Source organism: Symphodus melops, assembly GCF_947650265.1.
Source record: "Symphodus melops genome assembly, chromosome: 6".
Classification (NCBI taxonomy): Eukaryota; Metazoa; Chordata; class Actinopteri; order Labriformes; family Labridae; genus Symphodus; species Symphodus melops.
The window spans coordinates 27,867,082-27,888,343 of NC_136696.1; the positions used below are offsets into that span (position 1 = coordinate 27,867,082).

At 46.6% G+C, this 21,262-nt stretch overlaps 3 protein-coding genes across 9 annotated transcripts; all 3 read right to left on the minus strand.

Annotated features, from left to right (window-relative positions):
• Positions 1 to 457: 457 nt before the first annotated feature.
• lmod2a (leiomodin 2 (cardiac) a) lies at positions 458 to 4,606 on the minus strand (the record flags this gene model as incomplete). Its single annotated transcript, XM_079346567.1, has 3 exons — positions 458 to 706; positions 2,068 to 3,252; positions 4,340 to 4,606. 3 exons carry the CDS (start codon positions 4,604 to 4,606, stop codon positions 686 to 688), a joined length of 1,473 nt encoding a protein of 490 aa, XP_079202693.1. The 3' UTR covers positions 458 to 685.
• A 2,812-nt stretch (positions 4,607 to 7,418) lies between these two features.
• Positions 7,419 to 12,505, minus strand: asb15a (ankyrin repeat and SOCS box containing 15a). Of its 3 annotated transcripts, XM_079346516.1 has the most exons (10): positions 12,422 to 12,505; positions 11,312 to 11,451; positions 11,167 to 11,204; positions 10,808 to 10,939; positions 10,509 to 10,667; positions 10,191 to 10,436; positions 9,916 to 10,087; positions 8,665 to 9,208; positions 8,406 to 8,559; positions 7,419 to 8,329 (listed from the first exon to the last, which is right to left on the minus strand). In XM_079346516.1, exons 2-10 carry the CDS (start codon positions 11,404 to 11,406, stop codon positions 8,187 to 8,189), a joined length of 1,683 nt encoding a protein of 560 aa, XP_079202642.1. In that variant the 5' UTR covers positions 11,407 to 11,451; positions 12,422 to 12,505; the 3' UTR covers positions 7,419 to 8,186. The 3 variants fall into 3 exon arrangements, with proteins under 3 accessions (XP_079202642.1, XP_079202643.1, XP_079202644.1); XM_079346517.1 differs by having other exon boundaries at positions 11,312 to 12,462; XM_079346518.1 differs by lacking the exons at positions 11,167 to 11,204; positions 11,312 to 11,451; positions 12,422 to 12,505 and having other exon boundaries at positions 10,804 to 10,904.
• Positions 12,506 to 13,157: 652 nt separating this feature from the next.
• Positions 13,158 to 19,804, minus strand: LOC306825640 (ankyrin repeat and SOCS box protein 15-like). Of its 5 annotated transcripts, none has more exons than XM_079346511.1 (10): positions 19,520 to 19,804; positions 17,294 to 17,399; positions 17,142 to 17,194; positions 16,747 to 16,878; positions 15,904 to 16,068; positions 15,411 to 15,656; positions 15,106 to 15,277; positions 13,888 to 14,413; positions 13,530 to 13,683; positions 13,158 to 13,438 (listed from the first exon to the last, which is right to left on the minus strand). In XM_079346511.1, the coding sequence occupies exons 2-10, from the start codon at positions 17,395 to 17,397 to the stop codon at positions 13,263 to 13,265; spliced, it is 1,728 nt and encodes a 575-aa protein (XP_079202637.1). In that variant the 5' UTR covers positions 17,398 to 17,399; positions 19,520 to 19,804; the 3' UTR covers positions 13,158 to 13,262. The 5 variants fall into 5 exon arrangements, with proteins under 5 accessions (XP_079202637.1, XP_079202638.1, XP_079202639.1 ...); XM_079346512.1 differs by lacking the exon at positions 19,520 to 19,804 and adding an exon at positions 19,264 to 19,348 and having other exon boundaries at positions 17,294 to 17,401; XM_079346513.1 differs by lacking the exon at positions 16,747 to 16,878.
• Positions 19,805 to 21,262: the final 1,458 nt, after the last annotated feature.

The window sequence follows — 21,262 nt, forward strand, 5'->3', positions numbered from 1 at the left end:
AAGCATACCATACTATGACTTTCGAGAGTTTGTACACCTCCGACTTTGTAACTTTTCTCAACAAAATTAATCAACCAGAACTCAGATTTCCATTTTCCAACATGGTCAACAACAAAGACAACAACTCCCATGATCCCCCAGACTGTTTAAAAACATCAACAAACCAAAGATTGTGTTGTTGTTTTTAAGGAGAGACTCTTAATGTAACACGATCAGCTGTAGTGTACACAGTGAAAACCCCATCAGCTGTCACACGCAGTGTTAACCTGTCTGGATCTCTGTCCTGTAATTAACAGAGAGTGTGTGTGTGTGTGTGTGTGTGTGTGTGTGTGTGTGTGTGTGTGTTGATCGACAGTAAAGCAGCAGCTGCCGTTAGTTAGCTCGTCTTACACCTCTGAGTGAGTTCGTTGTCGGGTTTATTCTCTCACAGCTCTCTGCAATGTTTTGAATTCGGAGAAGCCATTTTATTTTGAAAAACTGAGCCAGAACATTTGTTGTGCTTATCTGCAAATCAGGATTCCCAATATGTTTAACAGTTAAAAAAAAATACACACAAAAGATGCAATCTGTTGTTACATTGTGTGACAAGTTAAATATGAAATTTAAAAGTGACATTCAGTGTGAAGTAAAAATTAAATATTTCAATACAAAGTGAGAAAGGTTCAGGTGAGATCAGCAGGCGAGCTCAGGCCAGTGTCGGATCCACCTGAAAAGAGAAACATTGCACAGATGTAAAGTCACAGCCAGACGTTTAGGACTAAAACATTCATACTTCCAATCACACTTTAAATTGAAGTAACTTTCTAAAAGTCTTTAAGTCTCTAAAAGTATTTTTTGTCTATTCTTCAAAAAAAAACAAAAAAAAAACAGAGACTGGACTTTTCTTAATACAAGTCCTCCTTCACTGATTCAGCCTCACTTTTCACCTCAAACTCATCAAGTTGGCCGCTCAGCATGATGTTCCAAAGTTATATATTATTTTAATACTTATTTTAAAACTTAATAGATATTTTAATTGTAACAATCACAGCAAGATCGTAACAGCCTGAAGGAAATGTTACTGGCTTCACTCCGTGTTAGGAAGTAGACAAACGCAGGTATTTTCATTTCTTGATATGTGGTGCGACATGTTGCAATACAACAAGGCACAATTTAACAAGGTGCAAATCAACATGCCGCAATTCGACTTGGCGCAATTCGACTTGGCGCAATGTAATGTGGCACAGTTCAACATGGTGCAATGCAGCGTGGTGGAATTCAAAGTGGTGCAAAGCAACATTGCATTGCATTGTTTAATGCTGTTTGGTGTAATGCTGTATAGACTGTTTTGTTACGCTATATTTGATATGTTGTATTGTGTCATGTCGCGTGTTATGTTGGGTTGTGCCACATTGCGTTACGTTACTTTGCAGCAGGTTTATGTTGCGTTGTGGTGCAGATGTACGTTCGTGTTTATTCAAACTGAAGCCATAGTCCTTTCCAAAGTTGAAGAAATAAAAAAATTATCCAGCAGTTTTGTTGCAGAAATGTTATCTATTAGGACAAATTGCCATGTAAACAACATGTTTGTTGATGCAAAACCAATTTTCAAGCTTTTGTCAGCAGTAAAACCTTCAAAGTTTTACACCAGGCAGCTTATTAATTCACACTAACTGGACTCTGTTTTTTTTGTCTTAACTGGGCATCACATCTTTGATTAGCCTTGAGCCATGCAAATGAAATAATTGATGCCAGTTGGGAGTGCAGGGCCACCGAACAATCTGACAAAGTGAGAAATTGTTTCCTCTTCGCACTATGTTGTGTTTAAAGCTCTTTTAAGGCTCACAGAAATGTGAACAACACTTTGTTTTTGTCTACTAATCAGCCCTTTTTCCATCAGCTCTCTCAGCCGTCAGTCTTATCAACCAGCAGCGAAGAGGTCATGGTATTTATAGCCTGTCAGAGAGCTGAGGAATTCACAGAGTGACGGAGGCTGTCTTCTAATGACAGCAGGCGGTCACACTTAAGGGGGGTGTAATGGCTTTTGAAGGCTCGGTTATTGATGTGATGCTTCACAGGGACTCTTACCCTTTTTAAGGACATGATGCTGCTTCCTCGAATTGCCGCCATCAGATCGTCACGACTCGACCTCTGCAGCGGCGGCAGGCATGGCGGCTCGTCTCGTCTCTTCAGGATTGACGGCTTCAACGAGTTCCTCAGGTCTTTGAGAATATCCGCGCTCTCCTTTTCATTTGCGCCGTTCTTGAGCTTCTTTGATTTGGGTTTCTTCAGGTTCGACTGACTCTTCGCCACGTTTGAGTCTTCGTGCTGTTTGACCATTTCGGCGATCTTTCTCGTCGGTTGATCCAAAGACAGAGGATTTCTGTTCTGGTTTTCAACCTTCTTGGACGGTTGTAAAGGCTTCTTTGGTGTTTTGTTTGCTGCTGACGAACCAGGACTTTGTGCGGACACCTCCGGAGGACTCTGGTCCTTTTTCTGTTGCAGCCTCCTCTGTCGCTGTTGGTCCTGGTTGCGTGTCAGGATACTGGTCGCCGTCATCCTCGGGCCTGGGAGATCAAACTGGTACCCGAGCTTGAGCAAGGTGGTGTTTTCCCTCAGCAGCTGGACCATCTCCATCTCCACCTTTCCCCCACAGATGTGCCTCTGGTTGTGGAAGCGAAGCTCCACCAGAGTCCTGTTGTGCTGAAGCGCCGCCAGCACCGCCAAGATGCCCTGACCAGAGACAAAGTTGGACTCGATGTTCAGGTTTTGGATGCAGCTGTTCTCTCTGAGCATCTTGGAGATTGCAAAGGCGACCCGGTCATCCGCATGGGTGTTGGCGAGACTGAAAACGTGGACGTTGGTGTTTGTGCGCAGGGCTTCTGCAAAACGAAGCAAGGTTTCCTGGGAAATATCTTCGATGTTGTTGAGATTGACTTCCCTCGTGGTGGGATCGTCGCACAGGATCTGCTCCAGAGTTTTGTCGATGATCGTCGGGTTCCCGCTTGGTCTGTCAAGGTCTGCGTTCAGGTTCTGGTTTGCAGTTTCAGTCCTCTTAGACTGAGTGCCTTTTGACAGGCCATTCTTTGAAGGACATTTACTCCTGATCAGAGCCTCTTTTTTACACTCATCCTTCTTTTCATCTTGCTTTGCCGTGCTCTGCGTCTTCTTCCCCTTTTGCAACGTCTTCTTCCTGTCACCGTCCAGAGTCTTACTCTTGATGCTAGTGGAGACTGTCACTTGCTCCTCGATGATCTTAACTGGGCGTCCATCCTGCACACAATAACAGGACAGAAAATTAGGTTGAACCCTGACATTCTCTCGCCTTTGACTTTTAATTAAGAACCCTCTCCCACACTGGGAGACGCTTATTAAAGCTGGCATTTCTCACTGGCTTTATTTTTAGACTTTTTTCCCCTCCAGCCGCACATCGATACATGACACTTTCTCCATCATTAAAGAGTTCTTATAACGACAGAGTTTAGGCCAAAGAGTTCAGAATATAATTAGCAAACAGTTAATGTCCTTTGGAAACGCTTCAACATGTTTTCTTGTGATAAAGGGTCGAATGCTTTAAACCAGGAAGATGGATTCGAACTAAAACGTTTCTCATTTTTCGCAGAAATCTTCAGGATTTAATTGCCATGTCTGGGTCTAAGTTTCAAACACTGAATGCTTAATTTCCCTCCCTAGATGAAAGACCTTGAAGGCATCACTCGAGTGCCATCTGGGTGTTTTTTTTGTTTTTTTTCCCTTCCCTCCCGCGGAGACATTTTACAACTGTTTTCACAGACTGAATTAGGTCCACGATAACTGATCTTCATGCGAAACAAGTTTGGAGTGTCTCATTAATCTCATTGAAACTGAATCTCTCAGTACCTTCATCTAAACGATAATTATCTTTGTCAGAGACAGAGTGACAGTTATCAAATTATTACCAAGCGGAAAACTGCGGTGTTGAATAATGAAGCAAAATCCTGCAGTACTTCGAGTGTCCACTAGAGGCTGGCTGCAGAAGCACAGGAAGTCACATACACACCCGTTCAAAAAGCCTGTTTTTACAGCAGACATGAACATGTTTACATCAAACAGGTTGATCTAGTTCTTCATCTAGAACGATTGCACGTTGGTAAAGGGCGTGCAAGCAGCGACCACCAACTCAGAATCAGCTGCAGAAAACGTCCAGAAAATTCAACTTCTAAATAAATGATTTCTAAAATCTCTCAGACATTTGAGAGTCACTCTCAGAACCAAAATCGGAGTTTTTGTCATTTCAAACCTTGAATTCCCACAAACGGTACCGTAACTTGGTCAGTTACCATAATGGATGTGTTGATGTTTAAAACGAGAGTAATCTCACCTGCCCTACACGCTCCATTCTGTCGTCTTTAAGCAGCGCCTTGTTCTCCTCCTCCCAGTAAGTCAGCAGAGCGGCCCGGTCAAAGGTCCCTGTTGGCGTTTTGGCCGTCTGGTCTTTCTGCCTCAGGCCGATCGGGATGTTGTCATCGAGCACAGCCAGCTCCCTCTCCAGCTCCTGGAGCTCGTCGAAGGAGAGAGAGGCCAGGAGCTCGTCTTCATCCACCTCCTCGTTTTTCTTCACGTCCCTGCGGTACCCTGAGGTACTCATGCTTTCTGAACTCTCTGAGAACTGAAATCTCTACCTTCAAGTTTTTGTTTCGTCCACTTCACCTCCTCGTGTGCTTGATTCAAATATTCAGTAAGTTGTCCTGCTTGAATCCTCTTCAGCTCATTGACTTGTCCTCTAGCAGACTCCTTCAGATCAGGGATGCTTCGGACTGTCAGAGACGGATCAGAGTCCTCGCTCATGTACTCTTCCCAGCTGCTGGAGGAGACTGGCGGGGAGAGAGGGGAGTGTCGTCCTGCCGCTGATGGTCCGGTCTTTTTTTAGGGTGTTGAACGGGGGGAATGTGAGCCCTCGGAGTGGCCCTGTGCCGAGAGCTTATCAGGGACTCGTGCCTCTAAAGAAAAGAAATGGAGGGAGCGAATCGTAGTGGGGAAACATCAGAGATGCAACGTTATGTAACATAGAAACACAGAGTGGTGTTGTTGTTGTCTGAAACCTCTGACGAGGATTGCATACAGTACAGCGCTGGCTGACGACGTCATCAAAATGTCACCAAATGATTGATTCTTTGAGCAACACTTGAGCAAATTTTGACTATTCAGGCGAGACCAAAAAATGGAGAAAGAGCTCGATTTTGGCTTCGATACGAAGTCATGTTTTTACATATATATAGCAATAGTATCTGGACTCCGAGTAGGCGTAGTCTTGGGAAGGTGTTTCCTAACTTTTCCGCCTGCGACCCCTGAAATAAGGTGCTTAAGACTCCCACGGTTCCTGGAGACGGTTGAAACATGTAACGTTGCACAAACTTAACCAAACACTGTCCAAACCTCGACACTTCTGTTCAACCAAAACACAAAACACAAGATCTGATGCGAGGGAAACACGTGCAGGGACCCCAGGATGTTTTATTCTCCCGGTGCTGAGGGAACGTTTGATGATTGTTGCCATGACCACCGACTCAGCTCAATAACAACACACACACACACACACACAAACATCCATCAGTGAGCGTGTTTAACAAGCCGCTCTGCAGTCATATCACGTTACACGTCTGAAGGGTGACATAACAACACTCTCATCCTAGATCTGCTGTAAACGTGACCTTTGACCTGGATTAGTGCAGATAAGCATCAGTCATCGGGTCCAGACTTAGAATGAAAACAAGGTTCAGGGTATAACTTTAGCGTCTGCACTTCTAACCTCGGTTGAGAAGGACACTGCAGATGCTTTTCTTCTGAATCACAGATTCAAGTTATGGATTCATTTTTTCTTCCACAGACGTCTTTTTTATTTATTTATTTTTTTTCCCGCTGGCGGGTAGAGATATCCATCAGAGTCAGGATGGAGATAACTTTTTAAATTTGACACAAAGCTCTATGATTTGTTCTCAGCTGCTGTCATCTACCTTCTTTCCTTGCAGCATTACATCATGTGCCTTCTTTTACCTTTTTTCAGCAAAATACTGCGGCTCGGGTTCTGACAGGAGCCGGAAAATATGAAGACATTAACCCGGTGTCGGCCTTTTCTTCACACTTCCATGTCAGTGTTTGTGCTGATTTGATTGACTTATAACATTTTTCTTACTTAACTAACTTAATCTGGTTGGATTGTGTGAACCTTCTCGTGCTCTTCACTCTCGAGGATCTGCTGATTGTTGGTGAGCGAGCCTTCTATGTTTGTGCACCGGCACTGTGGAAGCGTCTTCCTCTGGACATCAGCATGCTCTGTGGGTGCTTTTAAAGCTAAGCTCAAAACCTGCTTGTTTACTTTGTCCAATATGTCTTGATTTGTTTTTATTGTGTTCATATTTTTTTGTTGATTTCACTACCTGTGCAGCGCTTTTTAAATAAAATTGTGATTTTCACCCAGTGATGGTGTAAGGGGAAGATTTCTCCGCTCGATACAAGTAAACATCTCTGTTTATCTGCCGCTGTGGAAAACCAGAGACAGTCCTGCAGCTCCACAGAGTGTTCAATGGTGCCTCCACGCCGGTCACATGACTGACAGCTGTGAAGACTTCCTGCTAGTCGGATAGAGATCGAAGCTCCAGATGAATTCTGTTCAATGCAATCCAAACAGACAGAAACACAATCCGCTGTTCACAAAGACACCGCCATCTCAAAAATCCTTTGATGTCCTGCACACTTCCTGTTAGCTTTGTTTTAGCGCATTAACACACCTGCTCTGATACGACCCTGCAGTTTGGAGGTCGTTTGAATATGACCTCCTTTTTTTGTTATCAGGATCTCTGTGCAGCTGACCGAATGTCTGTGCAGGTCAGGAGGTTAAATTTAGAGGCGCTCACTTTTTTTAGCCAAGCGGAAGCGGCGCACACATTCTCGTTGTGGTCACTCGATGGCGTGAGTGGGACAAGAAGCCTCCTTTACACCTAGCTAGCTAGATTGGGTTTCCTGTGGCCATGTGCAGAAGCGTAAGTCCTCGTCATGGTGGCTGCTGCGGGTTCGAGTCCGGCCTTGGTCCTTCGCTGCATCTCGCCGTCTAATCTCTCGTCCAGACGTTTCCTGTCTCTCCAATAAAGGAAAACAATTCAACAGTTGAGGCGCACAGTAACTAAATGCTATAATGATATTTAATGAGCTCATATTGATGAAGCCTATTCACCCACATGGCAGGAGAGCTCATGTGAAGTCAGCAAAGCTCACAGCTTCAGGCGTCGACATCTTCCTCTCTCTACCAGCGTCAACAGGATCCGCCTCAAAGGTCCATTTCTCAAATACAACCGGTGCATCAAATTCATTGATGCAGTTAATTTAGCGTCTTGCAAAACGTTGAAGACTGTCAGGCAAAGAAAACGTCACAAACAGGTGTTTTTATTTTTTATTCCCTTCCATAAATATGCTCAGCTTGATTTCCTCATGCCACACAGGTAACACTTCTGCATTTCTAACGTTGATGCGTTTCTTATAATGCCCTTCTCAGTGGTTTCTTGTTCCACCTGTACATCAACAAAAGGCCTCTCCATCCATCCTGTGTGATCGGATAAAGCGTGGAAGTAGGCGCGTTCACACTCTGCACGTCCTTCGAGCCCTTGAATTCAGATCATTTTAGTTTAAGAAGCTTTGGAGGCATCGTTTATTCTCACAGCGAAGAGGTTGGTCCTTCATGCTGCCCAGAAGGTGTTCACGTTTCCACAACAAACAAACAAACAAGCAAACAAAAACGACGGATCTCCTGCATACAGTATGTGGTCTGAGTTATGGGATGGTCTGGACGTGTTGGGGGTGCGTTCCACTCTTCATTAAGCAAGAGTGCAGTCGTGCTTCTGTTTCACACTGACGCTGATGGAGGTCTGAACTTCACCTGGTCGGTTTTGATTTTGCAGGAAAATGTGACACTTACACGACGAAAAAGCAAATCACAGCTCGGATAGAAATGATGTTAATGCTGCGTCATTAAACAGTCACAGAGGAGAACCCACCCAATAAGAAACAGGCTGTGTGTTTAGGCTCATACAGTACACGTGTGCTAGCATGGACACTTCAGGGTCCCAGTTTGGGGGTTTGATTTGGTCTCCCTGACTAAACAAACAAATGGGCCCAGTTTGTGTTCTTCAAAGTAAAAGATAAAGTCGCTGCTGAGCTTGTGGAGACGACCGGAGTCAGTCCTCACCGCAGAGGTCGTCGTCTCTGAACAGCAGGTAGTCCTTCAGCCTGTTGGGAAGGTGGACCGACATGAGATCTCTGCAGCTCAGGTGTTTTCTGATCAGCACTCGGCTCAGGTGTGACAGAGAGCGAGGGTTACCTGCATGGCACAGAACATCGCACATCGTTTGTGTTCGTACCGTCGTCAGATCGTTATTTATGACACGCTCACTCACGTGTGGTCCAGTGGATGTGAGGCCACGCCTCCTGCTGCTCCACGATCTTTGTCAGTTTGCTGCAGAGAGAAACCTGACCGACGTACTCGAGGAGGAGCGAGACGACTCGACCAACCAGGTTGACCAGGCAGGAGACGCTGACGAAGTCACAAAACTGGAGGAGTGGAAATTCAAGTCAGGAAGTCACAAACTGTTCTGCTTCCTGGAGATTTATACTTTGGGATATCATTTTTTAATTCTAGTAAGGAAGATAAATCACCGAAACTTTTTCCTCCTGATCTTGCGAGAAACCCGACTCCAGGTCCTCCCAGTTGTCGTTGCCGTGGTTACAGTGGAAACACCTCTCAGCGTTGTACCCGTTGTTGAGCAGCAGCCTCATCATCGCCTCGTCCTTCAGGCAGTACTGCAGCGCCGTGGGAAATACTGTGTCGTTCACCATGGTGAAGTAACAGTTCACGTCCGCCTTGGCCGCCAGCAGCAGCTTCACCATGTCGTACCGCCCCGACCTCACCGCCACCAGGAGGCAGCGCAGCGGGTCCAGGTCGGGTTTGGCCCCGGACCTCAGCAGAATCTCAGCGCAGGTCACGTCCCCGTTGGAGACGGCGAAGTAGAGCGGGCTTTTCCTCATGTCGCCGTAATTCTCCGAGAGGTGAGGAGCGAGCGTCGCGTTCACGTCGAAGCCGTTCTGCAGAAGGAGCTCCAGGCAGTGGGCGTAGCCTCCGTCAGCGGCGGAGTGGACCGGGCTGTGTCCGGACAGCCTCAGGGCTCGTCGAGTGGTGATCGGCATCAAGATCCGTAAAGCTCTGGAGGTAGAAAGTGGAAGCTGATGAATCTTTAAGAAGTGAATTACCCAGATAAAGTCCAACATCAAACATTTGAAATTCTTACAAGGTTTTGTTTACAAACCTTTTTTTTTTTTTTTTTTTTTTTTTTTTTGAGGTAGGATCAAAGCCATTTACTTGCTTTGGATCCTGAAAAATCTGGGATCTCTTTTTTTTTTTCTTGGGGAAATGCATTCCCTTCACTTCCTGTCTGGACTGGTTTCCATGTGGTCTGGGGGGGGGGGGGCGCAGATGGCCCAGCGGTTAGGACCAGCTCCTTATATGGAGGCTGGGGCCCGGATTCAAGTCCAACCTGCAGCTCCTTTACCCCATGTCATCTCCAACTCTCTCTACTGTCGATTGGATGAAGGCAAAATACCCCAAAATATTCCCATTAGGCCGGATTTTGTTCGGACCAATCACAAGGGTTTATCTATTATGGGCGGATTTTACTGTAAATGTTTTGTTGTTTGCATTTCTGTAATAATAATCAGCTGCTGCTGATGTGGAACTGTTGTTCATACTACAGTATGTTTTTATCGATAGTTTTTTATTTTTTCTAGGTTTTTTATTGATAATAAAACCATTAAAAAAACATCCATCCCCGTCTAACTAAATTACCATAAGGCGCTCAGTTCTTCTTTTTTGGAACTGAACTCCACACAAGCCGCGGCGGCACGTCCACTCACAGGAAGTGTCCTTCATATGCGGCGTGGTGAATGGGAAGCTGCGAGCTCAGGTTGCGGATGTTGGGATTTGCTCCGTGCTGCAGCAGGATCTCCATGCAGTCTGGATTCCCTGATCCCGCGGCGTCATACAGGACGCTGTCGCCATTCGGTGCCTGGGCGTTAACATCGGCACCTTAATGAGAGGTGGAGACAAAAAAAAGACTTTGGAGTGAGTTGGCGACAGGAAACCCTGACGATGAGCGGTGTGTTGGGAAAGTTGGGAATCCTGGGTTCACCATGTTTGATGAGGAGCTCCAGGACTTCAGGGTGACAGTACTCCGCAGCGATCCCCAGAGGAGTCACTCCATGCTGGTCCGTCTCCGACACCCGACCCCCGTTCTGCAACAGGAGCTCCAACACGTGAACGCAGCCGGCTCTGGAGGCCTCGTGCATGGCCGTCCACTTCTTCAGACACACCTGCTCCACCCGAGCTCCTCCAGCTATCAGACAGGACACCATCCGGTGAGATCCAGCTCTGACGGCTGCACATAAGAGGAGGACATTTTAATTAGGGTTGGACAGAGAGGGGTCTCCTGCACTCGGGTGGTTCTGACCTAAAATCAGCGGGGATTCGTTGATGTTGTTGGTGGTGTGAGGAGAAGCTCCGTGTTTCAGTAAGAAGTCGACGTTTTCAACCAAACCGTCTTTTACGGCCAGAGTCAGGGGGGTGTCTCCTTCTGAGGTCTTCTCCTCCAGGGTCAGACCGAGAGACGCTGAAGAAGAGAACATATTAGTTCACAAGAATTCCCTGTCAGAGAAAATCCTCTCAGACTCAGTAAAGTTTTTTTTCTGATGCAGTTTGAAGCTCTTTTTAAGTCTGCAGGGACTCAAACATTTAGGACCTCTTACCCACCATACAGCACCATCTCCAGGACCTGAACCAGAGGTTGGACCGCAGCCCAGTGCAGAGGATACCAGCCGCGCTCGTCCACCCGACTGAAGGATTCTGGGAAGTCACAGAGCTCCTGCAGAGCCAAAATGTCACCTACAGGGACAGATTCTGTCAGTAGTTTTTTCTTTTTTATAAAAAGGTCACACACTAAGAAACGTCTCTAATCTGCTCAAACAGGCCGTTTGGAGATCTTCCCTTCATGACATCACAAAGGGCAGTAGCCCCTCCCCCATGGTTGGTGACACTCTCACAGCTAGGTGCTACATTTCTAAAATCGGGATTTACCGAACTTTAGATGTAAAGTAACGTTTGACTCTTACCTTGTTTGATGGTTCCAACAAGCTTCAGAAACTCGTTCCTGAACATGAAAACATGAAAACAAGACAACGACACTTTAAAACAAACACACAAAAAAACACATTTTAAACTGAATCAGTAAAATCAGTAGATACAGTTTTTTTTTACCTTCCTGATCCTGTGAGAGCGTTTCTGTGACACGCCTTGTGAATGCTCATCTGAATGTCGTAGTCCAGGAGCTCGTCTTCATCCACGTCATCCATCCTTCTGACGACACACTATTTTAGCTCATATTGGATCATATTTTACTAAATTATTGGAAAGAATGTGAGACATGTTCATTATTATTATTTGATATAATGTCATCAACTTTTCATAAATCCAGTGTCTCCTGTGTAAATGTGACCTCACAGTGAGAAAACATCACAGTGAACTCTAAGAGTTACACTCACTGGACTTTATTATTTGCACATTTTGTGTTTTTTATTATTCTTTATTTTTGACTTCTTTTTTTTGTCTTTTATTTTGGTAATTGCTTTTGCACCAATAAACCAAGACAAATTCCTCGTGTATGAAAATGTACTCTGCAATAAAAACGATTCTGACTCTGGAGGAGGGCGGAGGCTTCAGTATAGAGGAGGCGTGGCCAAACAGCAGTTTGTTTTGGTTTCATGCTGGAGCTCAATGGCGACACCTACTGGCTCAAAGAATTTGCAGCAAGAAGCAACAACCATTCCTTATAATACAGGGTGTTATTGTTTTTTTTAAAATACAAGGGATTTATCAGTTTTATTGTTGAACAAAAACTCAGAGAAGGAAGTGAGATGTAAAAAAAGAGACATGCACAAAACAACACGGAAAAAGAGCGACACAGTGTTTGACACGAAGCAATAATCAAAGTCCACATGAATATCCTGTGCAGGCAGCAGTGACTCGTCTGATTCAGGTCCGTTTAGACTCATTCAGTGTTTCATCAGGAAGTGGGTCAAAGCTCTCCGGTGTCGCTGAGTAACAGATTCTGACTCGTTCTCTTCTGTGTTAAACGTTGAAGTTCCTTCTGTCTCCATCGTTACTGTAAACCTTGTTTTTCACATACAATAAGCTCTTCTTTATAAAAGATCACGACCTCTGACCTCCTTTCTGTTTATCCCAATATGATACGGGTGAGCAGGCGCAACATAATCCAAACCGTTTTATTTCATCCTGCACGAGAAAAACTTACAAATCACACCTGATGCATGTTTTTTTAAAACAAAGCTTAGTTTGAATCCCTCTCACCTGTTAGTGTGTCGGAGTCGGAGTCAGGCGGACGAAGCAGCAGCAGAGTGTTTGTGTCATGGCTGAACTCCCCTCCTCCTCCCCCTCACACACACACACACACACACAAGCCTGAACACTATTTATAGCCGTCACCTGCTGCAGTGTATTTAACATGCAGGGCGTTCACAGAACTAAATCAAGTGCAGTCTCAGTCGGCACACATTTTTCCCACAGATAATGACGAACAATGATGAGCCACAGATCCATGCACGGTGAGCCTGCATGCTGAACACATGAAGAAGAGTGAAAGGACCGACACCTTCATCTGCTCCTTGTTTATTTTCACATGCAGGAGTGTGCGTGATGCTCAGTGGATCATTCATGAAGTGATGTGTTGCTGCAGGAGAGGAATGAGTGAACGATGTCTACAGAACTGCAGGTCAAAGGTTGGCCTTGCTTTTTTTCTAACTCTTTGCACACATGAACTCTGACATGTATGTGACACATGTAAGACATCCAGACCCGGATCCTTTCACTCACAACTCTGTTTTAGAGATTTCACACTTGCACAAAATGCAAAGTGAGCTGCATGTGTGAAACTCAAACAGCCACAGACTTCTCTCAGACTTCATCCAGCTTTATTTGTCTGCATGTGTGATAGTGCTGCTGTATGTGTGAATGCAAAGAGCCACACACTGTATCAAAACAAATAAGTAAGAAAGTTGTTTGAATGACATTCGACTCGCGGTGACATGTTGTGTGCAATCACACTTTTATTCAGCGTACAATCTATCATAAAAATAAAATATCTATAAAGTGTTAAACCAGAAAGAAAAAAAACTCTTGGCGTGTGACGTGGTCACATGATGCGTTCAGGGTCCTGGCTGTAGAGGTCGAGCTCCTGATACAGAATGAAGTTCTTCAGTCTGGGAGGGAAAACGTGCGAGTTCATGATTTCGGGCTTGTTGATTCTCTTCAGGGTCAGACGCCTCCGGATCTCCAGTCTGCAGAGGTGCCTGAGCGAGCGAGGACTGCCTGGAGAGAGAGAGAGAGAGAGAGAGAGAGAGAGGTTCGGAGAAGTTGTGAAATGGAGAGAGGAGCGTTAAAAAAAAAAAAAAAGACTCACTGAGGATGTCGCATATCTCCGTCCACTCTGCCTGTTTCTCCAGCAGGACTCGGAGTTTGGAACAGATGTTGACGTGGCTCACGTAGTCCAGCAGAGTCCGGACCACGGTCCCGGACAGATGCTTGACACAGCACAGGTTCATGAACTCGCAGAACTGAAGAGGGAGGCATGAGGGAGGTCGTTGTCTTTATTTGTGTGTGTGTGTGTGTGTGTGTGTGTGTGTGTGTGAACCAATCAAAAAGGACCGTCTTCAAATGTCACACAAAACGTCGACTCAAGCGTGGCGAGTCCACGGCGAAGGTCAAGCCGAGTGTGATCACGTGAATATGAAATAAACCACGCCACGTTTTGTACTCACTGGAATTTTCTGTTCCCCCTCGTCCAAGGCGTCCAAGCCGTCGTCATGGCAACAGTGAAAACACCTCTCTGCCTTGTACCCGTTGTTGAGCAGCAGCCGCATCATCACCTCGTCCTTCAGGCAGTACTGCAGCGCCGTGGGAAACACCGTGTCGCTGACCACCGTGAAGTAACAGTTCACGTCCGCCTTGGCCGCCAGCAGCAGCTTCACCATGTCGTACCGCCCCGACCTGACCGCCACCAGGAGGCAGCACAGCGGGTCCAGGTCTGTCTTCGCCCCGGCTGCCAGCAGGGTTTTGGTGCATTTAACGTCCCCGTTGGAGACGGCGAAGTACAACGCGCTCCTCCTCATGTCTCGGTAGTTTTCCGAGTTTCTGGCGCTCATTCGGTAGTTGACGTCGAAGCCGCAGGCCAGCAGGAGCTCCAAACATCGACTCTGACCGCCCTCTGCTGCAGAGTGGACCGGGCTCTGACCCGCCTCTTTGATGGCCTTCTTCGTGGTCAGAGGGATCAGCATCTTCAGAGCGCTGCGGTTAGAGAAAAACGATCAGGGAATGGAAGCAAAGAGTTTAAACCAACCTGAGCGGAAACATCCGGAAACAGAGAGCAGCTCGTTTTAAAACCAGTTTTTTTCTTTAAGGCTGCTTCCTGAAAATGGATGACTGTAAACATCGGCTCGATACGGCGAGGTGAACGAAAGACACCCAAGAAGGACTTTCTACTTTTATAGTTCTGATTGCTGCTGGTCATAAGCCTTAACTTTGTTAATGAAAAAAAACAAAAAAACAATAATGGAGATACATTTGAATTGTCCCAAAGAACACCCTTCAAATGTTTATCTGGTTGGAAATGTAAAAAAAAGAAAAAGAAGAAAAAGGTGCATGTGTCTTCTGATGTGACATGTTAGGTCACATGTTCACCTGTCAGTCAACTCAAACAAATAAAGCTCTTTGTCTGTGTATTATGAAAGTGATGAGTGATAAGAACATTTTACTTGTGCAAGTTTTTACTGAAAAAACTTTTTTTTTATTGCCTTTTTTTTTAAGGCAATAAAAACCCTCTTAATGCAAACCTTAAAAAACTGTGTTAAAATAAAGGAACTAAAGGGGATCTGACTTCAAGAGCACCTTTTCACACTTCTGGATGGATACAGGAAATCACTCAATGCCATGTTTTTTTGTTTTTTTTTACAACTCATATTCTGGCTAAAGGAGCTCACTCGTAGTGCCCGGCGTACGCCGCCTTGTGGACGGGCAGGTGTCCCGTGATGCTGGGCAGGTTGGGGTTAGCTCCGTTATCCAGGAGCAGCTGGATGCAGGCGGTGTTTCCTGATCCAGCTGCATCCAGCAGGACGCTTTCCCCATTGCAGGCCTGAGAGTTCACCTTGCTGCCTGAGGAGGAGACGAGAACACGAGGTGGATGAACCTCTGCAACGCCGCGATTCAGACCGTCACAAAAAACTTATAAACGCATCAAACTCAACATCAACATCGTCTCTGAAGCCGGCGTCCAACTCAGACTGACCACAGTTCAGCAGAATCTCAGCGATGTGATAGTGTCCGTGTTCTGCAGCCACAGCGAGGGGCGTCACTCCCGTCACGTCTTTGTGGTTGACCCGCCCGCCGTTCCTCAGCAGCAGCATCAGGATGTCCACATCGCCCACCTTGGCCGCCTCGTGAATTGCCGTCCACTTCTTCCGGCAAACCTGCTCCACCCAGGCGCCGTGAGCGACCAGCGCGTACGCCATCGGGTACGAGCCGGCCCTCACCGCTGCAGACATTTGGTTTGTGGACCGACACGGAAAAAAAACAAACAAGCCATGCAGGTGAGGCAACACATGGCCGTTTGGTTTCACACATGCAGCTCACCCCGAAAAATTCAGGAATTTAAAGGAAGGTCTTAAATAAGGCGAGGCTCATTTTCTTTTACGCTACTCGAAATGCCCCCCTAGTGGTCATTAGAAAGAATGCAGTTTCAGTTTGGTTAAAGAAAACGACGGCCTGCTGTGAAGTGTTACCGAGCAGCAGCGGCGTCTCGTTCTTGCTGTTGGTGTTGTGAGGCGAAGCTCCGTGCACCAGCAGGCTCTTCACGTGCTGCACGAGCCCGGCTCTGACCGCCAGCGTCAGTGGCGTCTCTCCTCCCACGGCCGTCCTCTCCTCCAGGCCGAGGCCCTGCGACGCCACTGACACAGACACAAACACGCAGGAGAGGATTGTTGGCTTCAGATGGAAAGCTGCAGCATTTCTAACCGACGTAATCTGAGGATTATTTTGGACAGCCATCGTTATGATGAAGTCTCCGGCGTCCGACCCCCCCACCCCCCCCCCCCACCCCTTCATTCAACCTGACATTTAACCTTGTTATTCAAATCCTGCATGCGTGTCACCTCGTCCGTTTTAGATCCTATCATCTGATCAGTTCAGCTGCAGTCGCCACAGACAGGGAGGAAAAGTGTGAATCACAAGGGGGCCAAGCCTGAGTCTGGTTCTGAAGGGGGGGGCGGGTCAGGTCTGCTATCTGTCCTACTGTGAATAAAGCTTCTCCTTAAATAAATACAGATGAAATATCCAAATTCAATTGATAAGAAAAACTCCTGCACCGTCGTCTCTTCTCACCAATCCGTTTGAAGAAAATCAAAAAGTGATCACAACGCGTGATCACTTTAGAGCGTTTATTATTTTTCTTGTAAATTGGCGATATCGAGCGAGAGCAGTGTGCGGGACTTTTGTCTTTATAATCTGACAGTTCTATAGACTTCACGTGAAGATTAAAAACAATAACTTGCACATAATTGAAGTCAGTATTTTGCACTTTTAAAGAGCTGATACAAACACAGGAAACATGCTTCGGTGTGTCTCACGTCTCAGGACGGTCTCCAGGACCTCCAGGACGGGCTGCGACGCGGCTCGATGGAGGGGAAGCCAGCCACGACTGTCCGGCTCTTCGAAGGCGAAGGTGTGTTTCAACATCTCTCTGAGGACCGCGACCTCACCTGGTCCCCACAGTGACACGAAAAAAACAGCCAACCAATGACAGGAAGACGGACGGACAGTTATTGAGAAATGTTCAAGAGCTGCCTTCATCTCTCTGCAGCTCTGTGTGTGTGTGTGTGTATTTATCTCCCTCTGTGTGTGTGTGTGTGTGTGTGTGTGTCTGGCTGTCCTCATCTGCAGCTGCTGGCCGTGTGATTCACACAGGAGAGCCAACACACATAACAAAAAAGACAACGTAATGATGGAGGTATTTCCAGCCTACCTTGCTCGATGGCAGCCAGGACTCTCAGGTTTTCCTCCGTTGCTGCTTCTAAGCTAACGGAGAGAAGCACATAGCAGGCGGCTTATCTTACCTTTGTGTTTGTTTTTGGGTTTTTTTCAGTGAGTAAATGATTTTGGGTGTGGTGGGAATACCTGGCTGCAGATTTCAGGAAGGCCTCTTGGCAGGCGTCTTGGATGCTGAGCTGGATGATGAAGTCGTCGAGCTCATCTTCGTCGTGCTCTTCATACGAGTTCATCACTCTGCAGGGAGGAGACACGACGTGAAGGCTGATGGACTCAACTTCAAGGACAGAAATGTCAGAGTCGATGTGTGTGTGTGTGTGTGTGTGTGTGTGTGTGTGTGTGTGTGTGTGTGTGTGTGTGTGTGTGGGGAGGGGGAGGTCATGGAGAGAGTGTGGAATGACGTGCAGGAAAGAAGCCACAGGTCCGGACTCCACACGGTCTCATCAAGTCCTGAGCTTCACCTCAACCAGGTTCTGGACTCCACCTGGTCTCATCAAGTCCTGAGCTTCACCTCCACCAGGGTCCAGACTCCACCCGGTCTCATCAAGTCCTGAGCTTCACCTCAACCAGGTTCTGGACTCCACCCGGTCTCATCAAGTCCTGAGCTTCACCACCACCAGGGTCCGGACTCCACCCGGTCTCATCAAGTCCTGAGCTTCACCTCCACCAGGGTCCAGACTCCACCCGGTCTCATCAAGTCCTGAGCTTCACCTCCACCAGGGTCCGGACTCCACCCGGTCTCATCAAGTCCTGAGCTTCACCTCCACCAGGGTCCAGACTCCACCCGGTCTCATCAAGTCCTGAGCTTCACCTCCACCAGGGTCCGGACTCCACCCGGTATCATCAAGTCCTGAGCTTCACCTCAACCAGGGTCCGGACTCCACCCGGTCTCATCAAGTCCTGAGCTTCACCTCCACCAGGGTCCGGACTCCACCCGGTCTCATCAAGTCCTGAGCTTCACCTCCACCAGGGTCCAGACTCCACCCGGTCTCATCAAGTCCTGAGCTTCACCTCCACCAGGGTCCGGACTCCATCCGGTCTCATCAAGTCCTGAGCTTCACCTCCACCAGGGTCCGGACTCCACCCGGTCTCATCAAGTCCTGAGCTTCACCTCCACCAGGGTCTGGAGTCCATCCGGTCTCATCAAGTCCTGAGCTTCACCTCCACCAGGGTCCGGACTCCACCCGGTATCATCAAGTCCTGAGCTTCACCTCCACCAGGGTCCGGACTCCACCCGGTCTCATCAAGTCCTGAGCTTCACCTCCACCAGGGTCCAGACTCCACCCGGTCTCATCAAGTCCTGAGCTTCACCTCCACCAGGGTCCGGACTCCATCCGGTCTCATCAAGTCCTGAGCTTCACCTCCACCAGGGTCCGGACTCCACCCGGTCTCATCAAGTCCTGAGCTTCACCTCCACCAGGGTCTGGAGTCCATCCGGTCTCATCAAGTCCTGAGCTTCACCTCCACCAGGGTCCGGACTCCACCCGGTATCATCAAGTCCTGAGCTTCACCACCACCAAGGTCTGGACTCCACCCGGTCTCATCAAGTCCTGAGCTTCACCTCCACCAGGGTCTGGACTCCACCCGGTCTCATCAAGTCCTGTTCTTCCCCTCCACCAGGGTCCGGACTCCATCCGGTCTCATCAAGTCCTGAGCTTCACCACCACTAGGGTCTGGACTCCATGGTGGGGGGCCCCAAAGACTTTCTGTCACGTCCCAGTTTTATTTAATTCATTGTAATAAATACTTTAATGGCCTTGTCTCTCCTGATTGAACATCCTCTGTACATGGGGCTCGCACACGAACCACTAGGCCACCAGCTGCATCTTTTACCTTCTCTATAAATTCATGTTGCAGACTGATGGGATAAAACAGGCTCCAAACATCAGAGCTATCATGTGCTAATCATTTATATTCTCCCTCGCGGTCACACCGGCCTCCAAAAATAGACAACAAACATTTCAGCGACAACATGGACGGCAAAGTTTGAATCAGTAACAACACATTTAGTCCTTTCTTTAAATGAAGACATTTCCTGTTCAACCAAAAAATTCCAGGAAAACTTCCCGGAAATAGAAATAAGGCAGAGATGAATTTACCTCTAAAAAACTCCAATCCAATAAAAAACGTAAATCCTAAAGTGCTGCAGGTTCAGGTTAAAGGACAGGTACGATGGCAGAGCTTTCAGTGTCCTCCTTCTTTGCACACAAAGAGACAGAAATGCAAAGATCTACTGCCGACAAATTCACTTCAACTCGGCAAGTTGAGCGACAAAAAATAATTAAAATAAAATCCTAACTATGACAGAAACATGGACAAAAATCAAACATCTCTGAAGTTTAAAAAATGTCTCACCTGTGAGGTGTATTAGCGGCTTGCACTGAACGCTCCCTCTCCTCCAAACAGCTCCGAGGGTTTTTATATTTGGGTGTGACCTGATTTCAGATTCCTCTCTCTCTCTCACACACACACACACACACACACACACACTGAGAGATGGGCGTGTGTCCGACACCTGCCTTGTGGCCTTAAATATAGAGCGTTACATGTGCCATTGTGTCAGCTAAGCCAGGTCTTTGCCGTGTTTGGCGAGAATCCCACATTCGAGATCCCACAATCCTCTGGGGCTTACGGGTCGAGGACTAGTGCAGACAACCATTTGAGCTTCTATTGTGAAATGGAAAACAAAATCAACAGGGTCTATTTCCCCCCCCCCCCCGGTTTGCGCTCAGAAACATGAGAAGGAGGATGTCTCGGAAACTGCTAAAAGAGCTGCAGGGGGGAAATGAAGCGATCCTGTGTGATGAAGGAAGAGTTCTGTGATTGTTTCCTGGACTGATTTCCACACTTTTATTCTCCGCTGTGTGTTTATCGCTTTGATTGACATCGATGTGCTTGGTTTCATTTGATTCTTTGTTCTTTTCTCTTTTCCTTCTTTCTTTAAGCTGTTGCTGTTTACCTGATGCATGACGGGGAGACAGCTGTGTTTCACTGTGTGTCTGCGTCTCTTTGGTCAGCAGTTACTTTCTTATATATATAAGGTTCAAGAACCTTGAACCTTATAGGCTGATCTTCATGGGCTTTTGTTTATGTTTTTGATTGTGTAAGGTGCTGTGCTGCCTATTGAGTGGATTCTGCTCTGACTTGACTGGTTTTTCCTCAACTGTGTGTTTGATTAGAAATAATCCAGTGTGTGTTTGTGTGAACATAAACAGCTGTTAGTCTGATTGACAGCTGAACGTGATCAGCTGATGTCGCGTCATGTGACGCTGTCGAGGAAAGGACGTCTCATGTCTGTTAAAACTGATTTCCTCTGTCCTCTCTCCTCGGCTTCGTTTCCTCCGTGCATCACTGGTGGGCGGGACTAAGACGCAAGTGGAGGAGACAACTTGGAGGACACTCGATGCAATAAGGGAACCGGAACGTACCTTATGGTGCGATGATCTGAGGGGCCTCGTTGTAAAAGTTCTGTGATGTAAACTGGAGTGAAGCCATGAAGGGCTTTAAACACAAGCAAGATATTTACGCGTCTATTCTGAGGGACTATCTTCTGTGTATCTCTTCTCTTGGAAATATTTTTTCACAAACAGAGCAGCTGAAATATTTAATAAAGCACTCTGTGAGCGGGTCAGTAAATATCAAGACCAATTTACAAAGCAACGAAAGAAATGAAAGACTTTATTCTATGTTTGGAGCAAAGTTTTTTTTACATACAAAGCAAAACAAATACAACATATTTGTAGATCATTTTTGAAAAACTGTTTCAGAACGCAGAATTTATTTAATCATGTGACTTTGTCTGCTGAAAACATCAAACTGAAGAAGACGTATTTTGGAGTCTGTTATGTGTTTTTTTTATCTGAACATCGTTAAGATGTGTCTGACCTTTTCTGATAGATTCCTACAGGAATTCATTGGCATTACAGACATTTTGAATTTTCCTTCTTTCACAAACAAGCATGTGACGTCTGGAACAATCACGTTGAGAGGCCGTTTTTATAAAAATATGAACAACTCAATGGTCTCTCTCATGTGTGAACTGCCAGGTGGTATTTCATAGTTTCCCTTCGTGTAAATCTTTAACCACAAACTGAACAG

Bases quoted from the DNA above. Each gene is read 5' to 3' on its own strand.
- asb15a (XM_079346516.1), bottom strand. From the start codon at position 11,406: ATGGATGACGTGGATGAAGACGAGCTCCTGGACTACGACATTCAGATG. The intron at 10,668-10,807 runs GTGGGTAAGAGG...TCTCTTCTTCAG, and splicing joins CCTGGAGATGGTGCTGTATG to CGTCTCTCGGTCTGACCCTG. The intron at 9,209-9,915 runs GTGAGTGGACGT...TTCTACCTCCAG, and splicing joins GCATATGAAGGACACTTCCT to AGCTTTACGGATCTTGATGC.
- LOC306825640 (XM_079346511.1), bottom strand. From the start codon at position 17,397: ATGAACTCGTATGAAGAGCACGACGAAGATGAGCTCGACGACTTCATC. The intron at 16,069-16,746 runs GTGAGACACACC...TGTCTGTGTCAG, and splicing joins CCTGGAGACCGTCCTGAGAC to TGGCGTCGCAGGGCCTCGGC. The intron at 15,657-15,903 runs GTAACACTTCAC...AAATGTCTGCAG, and splicing joins CGAGACGCCGCTGCTGCTCG to CGGTGAGGGCCGGCTCGTAC.